Raw genomic sequence first — 14,849 nt, forward strand, 5'->3', positions numbered from 1 at the left:
TGACCTAAATTTCTTAAAACCAACATTTAGGCCTGACTCAATGTTTATTTTGTCAGATCAAGATGGCAGTTTCAAACTGTGCACCTAGGCTGCAGTGGCAGACCTAGAGACATATTCTGCCATGCTGCAATAGTGAGTAGCACAATGAGAGCTGCAGCATTTCATTTGCAAACCCTGGGTACAGGTGGTACAATATAATAGGGACTGATCATCTAATTTTATATGTCAATCAGATGTATAACAATTCTACCCATGTTTTGAAAATGAGAGCGCAAGCACTTTATCACTGGTTTGTCAGGGGCACAGGTCACAGAGTTCTGAAGCCATCAAAATGGGGTCTGAAACAGAATGCAAAAATCTGGGGTAATGCCAAACAAAAGTTGGTAATTTCCAGCGTTAAGCTATCAATGAGAGAATAGGGAGGTGAGAGAGGGATAAAGATAGGGAGCGAGAGGTCACAATCTTGATGTGAATGATGAGTAACTTTACCAATGATTAAATAATTGCACTAGAAGGTAAAACTGGTTTCTGACAAAAATGTGTGGCTCACTCTTAATGAGTATCTCAAGCAACAACGCTTTCCTCATATAAATACAATTATACAGTTGAAACAATGTTGAAAGAACAATACAATAGGGAAAAAAGAGCGTTGCATTGCCAAGCCAAATGATTTAAACCTAAACCGATTCCACAAGAATAATTACATAGAAATCAAGAATGAACAGTGTAGGGGTATGTAATTGTTGTAAAAACCAAAAAGGTTCCATAAAAAAAACAATCAGAAATCAAATTTAGAGTTATTCTGTAGGGAGTGGTAGACTCGGGTAGAGAAGCTGTACCTGGTTGACCAGTGATAGAGTGCATTTGAATGAAACTTCGTGGTTGTTCCTGGCCAAAATGTTGACTCTGGAAAATGTTCTCTGTCAAAAATATTCAGTGGGTCAAATTTAGAAATTGCATCAATAAAAGGCTGAAAGCTTCTGTTTTATGGTCCCTCTTTAATCTTGAACTTCTATGTAAAAAGCTCAGCGTTCCACTAATATCTAAAATGTAGCAAAAGGGGCTGAATATGCAGCGTAAAACAGAGTGCCTGGTTTTGCTTCTGCAGAAGGTAACATGACTTCATTTACTTAGTTTACTGCTTATTTTCAGACAGCACGGCTCAGAAACAGAAAAAAACAAAGCTGACTCACTGTTTTTGAACTGTAATATCTGAAAATAAAGTACTCAGAGAAATATTAGGGAAAATGAAAGAACCGCATGCACTTCAGGCACATAACACGGGCTCGGCTGCTCGCTGGCTAAACTCGTGGTGATACGTCCCCTGGTTCATGTCTTTTTGGGGAAAGCTTTCAATCTTGTCCCTATTATGTAGCGATGTAATGGGGCATGCAATGTAGTTATTCATGCTCCAAAAGACTCGAGGATTTAAGAAATTATTTTTTGATGTAATTCCACACATTCGAGTTGCAGCATGTGTCTCCACTGCTACGGTTGAGCCCACAAACAATTGAATGCTGGGATTCCTCAGCCAGACTAACGGCTCTTTTTGTCGAAGACCGTTCTTCAGTTCTCTGACAGAGGGAAGAAGTTTCACAAGCGCATCTGGGGGAGAAGTCCAGTTACAATGGTTCTTTTCCAGGCCCTCAGAATTTTCTCTGTCTCCATAACCTTTTGCATTCTATCATGATACGTTTTCTGGATTTCTCTCCAGAACACAGTTTAGGAAAATACTTTCTAGACCCCACAGGCACCAATGATTTAGTCAGAGCCAACCCGAGACAGAAAGCCACCTGGACTGCAATCCTCTGGGAACTCATTGAATGTTATTTAATGGTGCTGTGTTTCAGACAGTGATCAAACTAATGAGATATGACTGGGAAAATTAGTGAAACTTAAACCCTTTCTTATTATGGAATGACACACTCAAGAACAATAGGAAACCATGGATAAGTTTAAATTTTTTTTTTTTTTAAATCAAAGCCCTATCCTAGCTTATACAATTTGAATAGAAACTATTACGAAAATGATCTATATAGTAGCAATAAATTTCACCATAAGTGTGAATAGTAAGTAATATTGTAATATATTGATAAAATAAAGCTTTCTTTTTTGTGTTTACAATCCCACCCTTGTCTCTTTCAAAAAATCAATTTCGAAAGAATATCTGTGATAAATGACATACAGGAATGCGTCTTTGGTCTGTACTGTATCAGGCTGTCATGGAAATCAGGCATTAATTTGTCGCTGACAGTGCTCAGAGAGTCATCATAGCAGATGGAAAGTCAGTATTAACTATAAATCATTGCATATTGAATAAAGCGAATGTAGGGGGGAATATCGAAGATTAGTCCTCAATCAGAGAGTAGAGAAACAAAAATGTCCTAAGATTGATTTTCCACATGAGTGAGAGCCAAATCTGCACCTTGTAAAGAGGGACTAAAAACACAAAACACTATGGGGGTCATTCTGACCCTGGCGGTAATTACCGCCATGGCGGAGGTCGGCGGTAGCACCGCCAACAGGCTGGCGGTGCACCGCTGGGCATTTTGACTGCGGCGGTTCAGCCGCGGCCAGAAACGGAAAGTCGCCGGTGTCCCGCCGACTTTCCGCTGCCCTTGAGAATCCTCCATGGCGGCGGAGCGCGCTCCGCCGCCATGGGGATTCTGACACCCCCTACCGCCATCCAGTTCCTGGCGGTTCTCCCGCCGGGAACAGGATGGCGGTAGGGGGTGCCGCGGGGCCCCTGCAGTGCCCATGCCAATGGCATGGGCACTGCAGGGGCCCCCGTAAGAGGGCCCCAAAAAGAATTTCAGTGTCTGCCTAGCAGACACTGAAATTCGCGACGGGTGCAACTGCACCCGTCGCACCTTCCCACACCGCAGGCTCAATTCTGAGCCGGCGTCCTCGTGGGAAGGGTGTTTCCCGCTGGGTTGGCGGGCAGACTTTCGGCGGTCGCCCGCCAGCCCAGTGGGAAAGCCAGAATGACCGCCGCGGTCTTTCGGCGGGAACCGCGTGGCGGGCGGCGACCGCCGTCCACCGCGGTCAGAATCACCCCCTATCTTCCTTATTGCGTGCCTCAAGAGAGTGCATACTAGCCATTGGAGAGCATGTGTTAGATATGAAAGTCAGCGGTATACTCAGATAAGTATACAAAATGAACCCTGTAGGGAAATGGCCAATGTTTGTGTAGTATTCTCCCAGATTTTCCCCAGGGCTGTTTTTGTTGGCTTTAGGACCATGCAAGCTTTATTCCTGCTAACCAGCATCAAAGTGATGTGCTCTCCCATAAAACATGCTGAAGTTGGCACACACCAGATTGACACATTTTATTTTTTATAGGTCCCTAGTATTTGGTACTACATGTGCCCATGGCCTGTAAATTAAATGCTACTAGTAGGGATCAGCACAAATTGTGACACCCACTATAGTAGCACTGTAAAGCATGTCTCCAGACCTGTTACTGCAACCTGGATGTGCCGTTTTAAGCTCAATTCAAATCACCTTGTCAAAATCACCCTTTTGACAGGCCTAAAGCTTCCTCTTAAACATTTATAAATGACCCCTTAGAAAGACCTTATTGCCCAAAAAGTCAGGATTCTTAGTATTCAAAAGTAGGACATTAAGTAGTTAATGTTACACATGTCCTGCCAGTGAACAGGTCCCAAAAGCTCTTATTCACCCTGACAAGGTTAGCTGCCCCATGAGAAAACATTTGCTTACATTATTACACCTTATAGTGAAAATTGAGGGTTAATAGCATTTAAAAATAATATTCAATGATTCATTTTAATAGTTGTTAAAAATCCCACTTAATCGTGAAATCAAAATTTGACTGTGTTGGAAAAGGTAGTTTTAGAACAGTTACCTCTCCCTACCTAAATTTCTGGAAATGTTTCTGCCAGTGTTCAAATGTCTCTTGGCTACTGATGGTCCCCCTGTGGTGAGATGTGGATTGCTCCCAGAGAGAATACAAAGGCCTTAGGTGTGAGGAGGTGTTGGTTTTTCCTTGACAGGAAGCCCAGGGGGCTGTGCTCAAGCACTGGTTAGAATTAAGAGAGGCCTAGCCTGTCAAAAGTAGATAAACTGCCAGGCCTGCCCTCTTCCCTTGTCCTTCTAGGCAGCTTGTCTCCAAACCCAGTGGGAGAGGTTTTGCATAGCTACGTCTCAGGGTCTGCCCAAAAAGCTCTAAGGAAAGAAAGATCCTGCTAGCTTGGACTTACGTAGAGAGAGGCATTGTGGGATAATTTATAGTAAGACACACAAGATGTGTTTTAAAAAATGCATAGGGTTGACTCAAGGAACCCCTACCACATTGGCAAGTGGTTATTTATTACCCCCACCCACAGGTTGGCGCTGGCCATAAAAGTAGCATCATCAGTACCCTCTGCAGAAAACTCCTGGACCTGATAGGAATCTGAAAAAGGATTACATTGGTGTCTGAAGAACCTAATGGAAGAGTTGACCTGCTAGGTTTGGGCCCAGGACCTCACCCTACCCACAGACTGGCGCTGAGCACAAATGTGGCATCCACTGAACCCTCCTCAGAACACTCCTCAACCCTGAAAGAATTATGTGGACTGCCCTGCTGTCTCAAAAACCTGAAGGAAGACTGGGCCTGCTTGCCTTGAACCGAACACACCAGGAGTGACTCCAAGAGTCAGTTGGCTGACTTCCTATTTAAGCTATAGGCTACAACAAGTTTCCACAGGCCTTTTCCCACTTTTCCCACTTTTCAGCTGACCACCCCAACTGGACCTGACCTGGTCCCTTCTGCTGGCTTCTTATAGGAGTGAGACCTGACCACATTTCTTGCCCTCAAGGTCCTGGACCTTTGGCTGTAGTCAGAGTGTACTCCTCTCTGACTAACTGGAAATATCGCCAGACTTGACGCTGAGCATCAATGCCAACAACCTTCATTGTTAGCTTCTACGCCAACAACCTTCGTTGATAGCCGAGCAGCAGCTGATCGACGGCTCAAGTGAAACAGCATTCAAGCAGCATAGACAACCTTTATAGATGGCTTCAATTGTCCTGATGCTGAGAAGTCTCATATTTCTGTGGCTTGATGCATAGTTTATTCAAACATGCTGCAGAGTTTGTTTAAACATGACACAGGCCTGAAAAATCCTGGACACTTTCTGTTCTCCAGTTTCTTAAATTTTTTAATTTTATTTAGGTGACAGCTGGGATAACCATTAAGATTATGTAAGGTGACGGGTAAACATTTGGCTGCATTTTGCCTGTTCTATCAGATTAGGGGCACTAGCTATGTGCCAAAGTACTTGGAAGTCTGAGCAGCCTTTTATGCAGCAGCTGAGGAGCAGCAGAGGTCCTCTTGATTTCCCCAACAATTAGAAAAGGAAATGCATTCTGAAATGCCTCAAAATGTTGAGTTTGATAATATGGAAGGCCCACATATGTGGAATTTATGTATTCTAGGTTGGCGTTTATTTGTGCTCACACTATGGTTCTGTAATATTTTCATGGAGGAAATGGGAGTAGTTTAACAGTTGCTGGTGGTCTAAAAATCAAAATAGCATAGGCCCAATCTTTTTTTTCACCAAAGATCTTTTTTTTCCAATATAGACACATACATACAGTATCATAATAAGGGTATAACTTACTTTTATGACAATGGCACAGGAATTATCTCAATTTGGCATCTGTGATCATTAGCAAATGGACCCAGTTGTAATATAAATTCCCACATCATTGTCATACAGAACTCCCACATTTTTCACTTTTCTGGTAAACCATTGCTGGTGGCCAGAATGTGAAGCAAGGATTTGTTTATACTAAGTGGCATTTGGAATGTACTGAGGATACTTTGCATGCTATTATGCTAATTTAATTGGTACTTTTTTGTGGCTTCCATGTCTGGAGGGGCATCCTCTTTCATAGTGAAATGTTGTAGTGAGTCAGAGCAAATGGAAGGTACTACATGCAATTATTAGGAATAGTTAGGCTGTCCAGGTCCTAGTACAGTAAAGCAGCCGCTACTTGGATGATGAAGGCTGTGGGACCTCTGTAGCAGAGCCAAGATAACACAAGCCAAGAAGGCATTAACTGAGTATACAAATAACATGATAATGGCTCCAGTAGAACACTGTGTGCTTACTGAATACAATTATACATTGTTCTGTTAAAAAGGTAATTTAGAAAAAGGCCCTACCATAATTAATTAATAACTTTGCTTTGTCATATCAATCAGAGATGCATACCTATAATTGTGTAAGTATGGGGCTTTTCAACATAGCGAAAGCAAATGCAGAAACGAAAAATTGACCTTGAGGCACTTTTCAAAGTAGCATAGGGGGTGTGAACAGAGATGGAAACCTGAGTAAACAGTAACTTTTTGACAAACATATACTGTTGGGAGCCACTATGACCTTTGTGTTGCTTGCATTTTAAAAATTATTTTTAACTCTCATTTGGCTTTTTTCAGGTGGTTCCGAAAATACCAAAACCTCCTCTGCCAGCTGAAAAAAAGTGGGATGGCTCTCGAATGAGTTCAACTTCTCCAAGGTAAAAAACAGGTCATCATTTCCTAAACAAGTGTCATTTCACATTTTCTTGAATTAATAATACGTTGCTGACTAACTGAGCTGATGTATGTGAAATAATGGAAAACCAAAAACTGAAAAAAACACATTGGACAAAACCAAACCATGGAAAAACAATCCTAAGAGAAGACCATTTTAAGGATATACAGATAAATAGAAAATTAAAGGAAACACGTAAAAGGAAAGATAATTTTAAGGAAACATTAAAATCACACACTGGGATTAAGATTACGGATAGTAAGGATTTTTGGGGGTTCACAGACGGGTGATGGTTAGGGGCGATAAGGAGTTTTTAGGGTTCAGGGATGGGTGGCGTTTAGAATGGTAAGGGTTTTTAGACTTCGATGAGTGGAGTTTAGGGGTGATGAAGGCGCTTAGAGTTAAGAAATGGGTGGCATGTAAGGGTGTTGACGTTTTTTAGGTTCTATTATTTTATGAGTTTAGGGCTGGTGAATGTTTTTAAGGTTCAGTGATGGGTAGGCTTTTGGTGTGGTAAGGGGTTTTTAGTGTTTGGGAATGGGTGGAGTTTATGGTGTTATGGGGTTTTAAGGGTTCAGGGATAGGTGGAGTTTATTTGTAGAAAAGATTTTTAGAGGTCTGAATGGGGAAGTTTATGGGGCTGGTGAGGGATTTTAAGGGTCATGAATAGGTGACAATTAGGGATGGTGAAGGGACATTTTTGTGTTCGGGGAGGAGTGGAGCTTATAGGTGGTGTGGGGTTTGAAGGGCTGAGGGATGAGTTGGGTTTAGGCATATAAAGGGTTTTTTAGGGATCAGGGATGAGTGGAGTTTAGAGGTAGTGAGGGGGCCTTAGGTTAAGAGATGGATAGCATTTTGGGGCAGACACCTTAAAAATAAATAGGCAGAAGCCAATTTTGGAAAGAAAACATGGTCTATAAATTGGTTTCTATGAAATGGTAAATGGTATATATCCTGAAAGTTTCTCACTAATGGTATTCTATTAAATGTTTTTTTTCTATGTAATAACGTACAACACTAACTGGACACACACAAATACATGGGCATAAGAAAACTATAGGTGATGCCACACATTGGATAGATGAGGTGTTAGAAATGGGTTTCTGGTTGGCTTGGGTATGCTCCTACGCCAGACAGAACTCACCACTCTATTCAGGGCAAGTAAGTTACATTCCAAAGATAACCTGTGCTCACCCTTTAGTAGTTTGGCACAGAACAGTCAGGCTTATCATCATAGACTATGTGTAAAGAGTTTGTGCAGAACACTCTCACAGCAACACAATAAATACACCACAAAATACAATCCACACAGGAATATAAAAAAATGTAGATACTATAGTGTGCATACATTTAGGCCAAAATAACCGGAATCCTTAATTCTGTGCATCAAATGCCATTACTTAGATAGAACGTGTTATCCTGAAAAATGCAAAGCTAAAATTACATATGATACTATTAGTGCATTGAATGCTAGTCAGGTTATGAAAAAACACATAAATTACCATATATCACCATCATTAAACCATAAATAATGTGTAGGTAACACAGTGGGGTTCGGAGGCAACCAGATGAAATCCTCATATAACCATAACAACATAGGGCCCAGTGCATCCTGCCTCCTACTAGCAGGATTACTATAGATTTATGAGCCTCATTGTAAACAAGTGCATTTATGACATAGGCGTAGGCTACAGGAGCACCTGCATGCCTACTCAACATAATGCAGTAACTCATCACAACGATCCCTGATTGGGATCGCCAAACTGACTATCCCAATGCGTAACCTGTATTGCAACACCACTACAAGAAAGGGAGTAACAATCTGATCCTGAGATGGGGGGCAAATCCACAACCTGTCAGCTACTGGTGGAGGCATCCTCTCCGTTACCTCTGTGGCCCTGCACTGACAAGATCCAGCTACTTGCGAGAGCGCAGTTCAGCTGCATCCCCCAAATGGGTCCTACGGTGATACAGTGCCCCTTTCCTGGTGAATTGTGGCCGCTCTGGGTGGAGCTTACGAAGAGGATGGAATCCTCACTGCTATGGTCTCCTTTCTGGGGCTGAGATGGGCTTTCTCTGATCTGTGCTGGGTCAGCATGAGCAGTGCTGGGTCAGCATGAGCAGTGCAGTGGCCTCCTCCCATCAATGTGGGAGGCAGGCAAATCGGTATTTCATCAACTCGGGCAGCAGGAAGGTGGCAAGCGGGGGCAGTTGCTCTGCAAACTGCCTGAACTCTTCTGTGGATAGTCCTGGGTTCTCCATTTGCTACTTGGTATGAAGCACTTCTGTGAGGACCACACAAGGCAGGGCAGGGTGCAAACAATGTAGGCACACCCCACACCCCCCTATGCACCCAAGCCACTCCTCTTGTCAAAGCACTGTTCTTTATACACAAAGTGGAACCTTGATGCTGGAGGAAGTGCTGGCAATGGACTAGCCCTCCCAGAATGGGCTCTCCCAGCAGCAGTGGTGGAGAGAAGTAGCAACGAGGTCTTTCATGATCCTGAAACCTTGAGAGAACAGGATGCAAGCAAATAAGCCCCTTAGAGAGCACTGGTAGGGCACAAGTGCAGGTTAACAGGCAGCAGGTCAGCATATAAGGTAGATTGCACAGCGGCAGTCTTTCCTACAGCCCAGCAGGACAGCACAACAAGCTAAGTAATTCAAATGGCAGTTCCTCCTGGCAGCACAACAGTCCTCTGGCAATGTGCAGATTGTAGAGCCAGCAGTGTCTGTTTACAAGTCCCACACAGTGTCTAAAACATGGGGTCAGTGCAGCAGTGCTTATACTCAAAAATGTATTTGATGAATGATGATCAGTAGGGGGTAAATCAGCCCTTTGTGTGAGGACAGGACACAACTTATTCACATGTAAGTGTGAACCACCTCTCCCTCTCCCTACACAGGATGACTATCAGTATGCAGATAAATGCAGATGTATCCCCTGTAGCACCCATCCCTTCCTGTGTTGTGGCTGTCTGGAGAGTATGCACAAAGTGAAGCTAGCACCCAGTCCAGCCGTGTATTGGTGGCAAGCTGCGTTGCACAAAGAGTCATAAGCACAGAGTAGTGCATAATTTTTAAATGTGGTATTCTAAAATAGTAATGTGAAATCAAACTTCAGCAGTAAGTAGGACTTATCATTACCATTCCAGACATACCGAACATCACGTAGCTACTCTTTTCTGATTGGGAATTACCACTTAAAAGTGTATAAAGGAAATCACAATGATAACCTATGAGAGGCCTCACAGTAGTGAAAAACAAAATAGTCTGTTTGTCATTACTAAGACATGCAAAACATAAAAGGCTTCTTCTTCAGTAGTTTTCACAATCAGTGCTGCAGGCTCAATAGTAGAATTTAATTTACAGGCTCTAGGTTTATGGTGTACCACTTTACAAGGGACTTATATGTAAATCAAATATGCTAAAACAGGTGTAAAACAATTATACCATGTTAAGAGGAGAGAGTGAATGCACTTTACCACTGTTTAGCAGTAGTAAAGTGCCCAGAGTCCTAAACCCAACAAAAAAGAAGATTAGGGGAAAGCAAAAATGTTGGGGTAACCATGCAAAAAAGGCCAGGTCCTACACAAGTTAAATTAGGAGACATTTATAGCATAGCATCCATATTTTAAATGACATGGGTTTTAAGGTCACTTAATTTGTGTTACAGTCTGGATTTGAACTAGATGTCAGTGGATCTTTCCATAATATTTAGTAATTGTAGAAACATTTCAAGTGTTTCTTTTAACACTGTTATAATTTCAGAGTTTGTAGGAGGTAGCTACTGTGGGCGTCTATTATGGACTATAAACCTTTATTAATTTTTGGGCTTCATTAAAAAGATAGAAGCTTGGTTAAATCTGGCTGCCCTGGTGCAATAAACATTTCCTCAGTTATTGTATTTAGTTGTCAACCACTGTTTACATATATGAGTGTGGTTTCACAGTGAGTTGTTACAGAGGATTTCAGTAAGTAGTCAGCCACTGGGTTTTCCTTTGCAGCAGTCAGTTTCTATTCAGTTCTTCTGAGCCTCAAAGGAAAGGGTTCCTGGTTGGTACTGAGGCTGATACTTAGAGCATCCTTTATGTGAACACATCTCAAAATCAAGTAACACAGACTCACCAAAAAAAGTCTACTGGTGCTGTATTGGGGCAACAGAGCAAAACACATGGAAGGTACTGGTAGAAAATCAAAATAAATACCTTTATCACCTGGAATCTTCACTTTAATGTGGAAGTCAATTTCTTCACAAAAGTTATTTTTCATGTATCTGTGCAAGTGGTTTGTAGAAAACACAGCTGTGTGGAATAAATATCTGACTTTCAAAGGTAAGTTGTACAACTCTTTATTGGAGAGCAGGTAGTCACAACTTCATCTGTCTACCTCCAACAACCGTTGTCCCACATATTCCATTCTAGAACCCCTCGGACATCGATCCCTCAGCTTTCACCACACGCAGACCTCCATGGCACGCACTATCCCTGTACCACAAGCTGCACCCAATTACATTTTGACAGTATTTTTGGGATACAGAACGTATGTTGCAGCGTGAGCAAATTGCTGATTAACAACTGTTCACACAATTTAATACACAGAGGGTCTCCTACATTCGCTCATATAGATATTAAGAGCCTGATTTACATATTGGCGGACTGGTTACTCTATCACAATGGTGATGAATATCTTGTTGCCAGAAATCTAAATCCCAAAGGACATAATGGGATTTAGATTTTGGCGAACAGGATATCTGTCATTTTTGTGACAGAGTAATCTGTCCGCCAATATCTAAATCAGGCCCTAAGTCAATAAATTTAAATAAAAAATAGGTAGTATATGTGTATACTAAATAATTAATAATTATGCTCTTTGATCGGGTCAAACAGTGATAAATAAAATAATATTTTTTTACAATTGGACAGGCAGGCAGCCATTTGAATTGACTCAAGAGCATCTTTCATTGGATTTCATTATGAATTTTTATCTACAATTGTAATACATTTTTGTGATTTTAAAGTATTCATCTCTATGTATGGAACAATGTTTTACCAATGTTTATCCTTTAATGGCTTTCACCTGAATAAAAGCATTTTAGCTGACTGACTCAAGAGCATCTTTCACTGAAGCACCACGACTGAACCTAACTTCAGGAGCTGCTCGCTGTGCTTTCTAGGGACGGGGAGGCCGGCGCAGGGAAGTAATAAAAAAATAAAAAACACTTACCTGGACCATCACTGCCGCCCCCACCACGCTGCTCCTCTGCTGCAGGGACAGGCTTCCAACCTGCCCTGCAGCCAATCCCGACGCTGCTTATATCAGAGTTAGGATTGGCTGGGAGCACCCAGGCACACTGGGAGCCTGTGCATGCTCTTTTCAGCCCAGCAACACAGTGCTGGGCTGGAGAGAGCCTACTGCACATGTGTGTTTGGTCGACCAGAGACAGCCGACCAAACATACATGCACATTGAGGGGAGTGCACAGTGCACTTCCCTCAGTGCTCGTCACAGTCTTTTACTACAAAATGATAATAAACACAGTTTATTATTGTTTTTGTAGTAAAAGATTTGCAGCTGCTGCTGGCAGTGGGGCGACGCTCCTCCCCCCCCCAGGGGAGGAGCCACGCCTGCCTTATTGACATTAAAACAAAAACAGACAATGAATCCTCATAAGCATCTTGCATTTGAGCAAGCAGAAGATGTGCCTACTTTAGACACAGACAAAAACAATAAATGAACAGTGAATGCAAATGTTTTAGGGTATATTTTTAATCAAATTTGAATTACAATTCCAGTTTGCCACAGAAAAGGAATTTCAATGGTGGTTCAACTGATGCCCTTCGAGGGTTTCTAACCTTAAGATTTGCACCATGGAAAATTTCATGCAATTCAGATACGGGAGGAGTAGAAGTGTATAAAATGTTTTGTTAAGCACCCCTGAATAGATTAACTTGTTTAGTTCGCCATTTAGAGATAACAAACTTAAATCAGAAGCAATATAAATAACCGCATGCAAATTGTAGTTAATGGGTGCACAATTTGCGCTGATGATTGCGAGGAAATTGGAACGGTGACCACAGGGTGTTCCTTATAAAATCCAATGCCGCAGACAGTTGACTAAATATTTCTATACTTAAATATAAGCGCATTAAAATCAGACGAATACCATTATCAATAATGAACCATGTATTTTTCATTTAAATGAACCTATAAATATTTAAAACATAGAAGAATATTTACCTACAAAAATGACTTCTCGTAAATTAAGTCAATGTCAGCATAGCACCAGCACAATCCTTCTAAACTGAGGGAGTGGTTAGCCATTTCTCAGCAAATAACACCATTGCATCACACAGCAAGCAATTAATCATTAAATAATAGGACATGTAAACACTATGGCCCTCATTCTGACCCTGGCGGTCTTTGACCGCCAGGGCGGAGGACCGCGGGAGCACCGCCGACAAGCCGGCGGTGCTTCAATGGGGATTCCGACCGCGGCGGTAAAGCCGCGGTCGGACCGGCACCACTGGCGGGGTCCCGCCAGTGTACCGCGGCCCCATTGAATCCTCTGCGGCGGCGCAGCTTGCTGCACCGCCGCGGGGATTCTGACCCCCCCTACCGCCATCCAGATCCCGGCGGTCGGACCGCCGAGATCCGGATGGCGGTAGGGGGGTCGCGGGGCCCCTGGGGGCCCCTGCAGTGCCCATGCCACTGGCATGGGCATTGCAGGGGCCCCCGTAAGAGGGCCCCTACATGTATTTCACTGTCTGCTGCGCAGACAGTGAAATACGCGACGGGTGCAACTGCACCCGTCGCACAGCTTCCACTCCGCCGGCTCGATTCCGAGCCGGCTTCATCGTGGAAGCCTCTTTCCCGCTGGGCTGGCTGGCGGTCTGAACGAGACCGCCCGCCAGCCCAGCGGGAAAGTCAGAATTACCGCCGCGGTCTTTCGACCGCGGAACGGTAACCTGACGGCGGGACTTTGGCGGGCGGCCTCCGCCGCCCGCCAAGGTCAGAATGAGGGCCTATGTAGGTAGCGTGGCCTCCTCAGTTATTTGACAGCCTGCTAGGATTCTTAAAATCATTTTACTATGGATGCAACACAAGGTGAGGGCAGTGTGGAGGTAGAAACTCTCATTTCCTGGTGGGAGGGGAACATATTTTGGCTGCCTCCACATAGCCCAAAGGTAAACTATATGTGAAATGCATTATGACTTTGAATCATTATTATTACCTGACTTTTAGAGCAGCAGTACATGTTGTAAAATAAGATTTGGCGAAGCCAGTTGGCTGGACTTTGCAAGCTAGTGTGATGGTTAATTAAAAAATAATATTGCAAGTTATGCCACAAATAAAAACAAATATATATAAACAAAATGCTGCTACTTAAATGAGACAACTATGGCCCTCATTCTGACCCTGGCGGTTCTCTACCGCCAGGGCCAACGGGGGCGGGAGCACCGCCGACAGGCCGGCGGTGCTCCCTTGGTCATTCTGACCGCGGCGCTTTGGCCGCGGTCAGAACGGGAAAACCGGCGGTCTCCCGCCGGTTTTCCACTGACCTTAGAATCCTCCAAGGCGGCGCAGCTCGCTGCGCCGCCGAGGGGATTCTGACCCCCCCTACCGCCATCCTGTTCATGGAGGGAAAGCCGCCATGAACAGGATGGCGGTAGGGGGGTTCGCGGGGCCCCTGGGGGCCCCTGCCGTGCCCATGCCAATGGCATGGGCACGGCAGGGGCCCCCGTAAGAGGGCCCCGCAAAGTATTTCAGTGTCTGCCTTGCAGACACTGAAATACGCGACGGGTGCCACTGCACCCGTCGCACCTTCCCACTCCGCCGGCTCGATTACGAGCCGGCATCCTCGTGGGAAGGGAGTTTTTCCCTGGGCTGGCGGGCGGTCTTTTGGAGACCGCCCGCCAGCCCAGGGAAAAACTCATAATACCCTCCGCGGTCTTCAGACCGCGGAGCGGTATAATGGAGGGCGGGATCCTGGCGGGCGGCCTCCGCCGCCCGCCAGGGTCATAATGAGGCCCTATGTGTTTTGTATGTTTACGATATTTCTGTAATGTGAACCTGGCAAAAATGCAGTGTAGTGCTGTGTAATGTCAAAGAAAAGCATAAAGTCAACGAGTAATATGAGAGGAAGCTGGGCTTTGGACAGTGAATGCATCGTTTGCAATGAAAACCTATAATTTAAAAATCAATTATTCATCATCAATGTACTGAACATTCATCCACCATTTCAGAGGAAGTTCAGTTGGCTGATTGTCTTTTAGGTTAGATTGTGTCATCCAGTAGCAGCCTA

At 43.8% G+C, this 14,849-nt stretch overlaps 1 protein-coding gene across 1 annotated transcript in view; it reads left to right on the forward strand.

The window, feature by feature from the left end:
• LCP2 (lymphocyte cytosolic protein 2) overlaps window positions 1-14,849 on the forward strand; it is a 465,302-nt gene that overhangs the window by 394,991 nt on the left and 55,462 nt on the right. The window contains exon 12 of the mRNA XM_069201712.1: window positions 6,449-6,528. Coding sequence (XP_069057813.1) covers window positions 6,449-6,528 — 80 coding nt within the window. The remainder of the gene's footprint in view (window positions 1-6,448; window positions 6,529-14,849) is intronic.

This window comes from Pleurodeles waltl, chromosome 7, assembly GCF_031143425.1.
Source record: "Pleurodeles waltl isolate 20211129_DDA chromosome 7, aPleWal1.hap1.20221129, whole genome shotgun sequence".
In the NCBI taxonomy this organism is placed as follows: Eukaryota; Metazoa; Chordata; class Amphibia; order Caudata; family Salamandridae; genus Pleurodeles; species Pleurodeles waltl.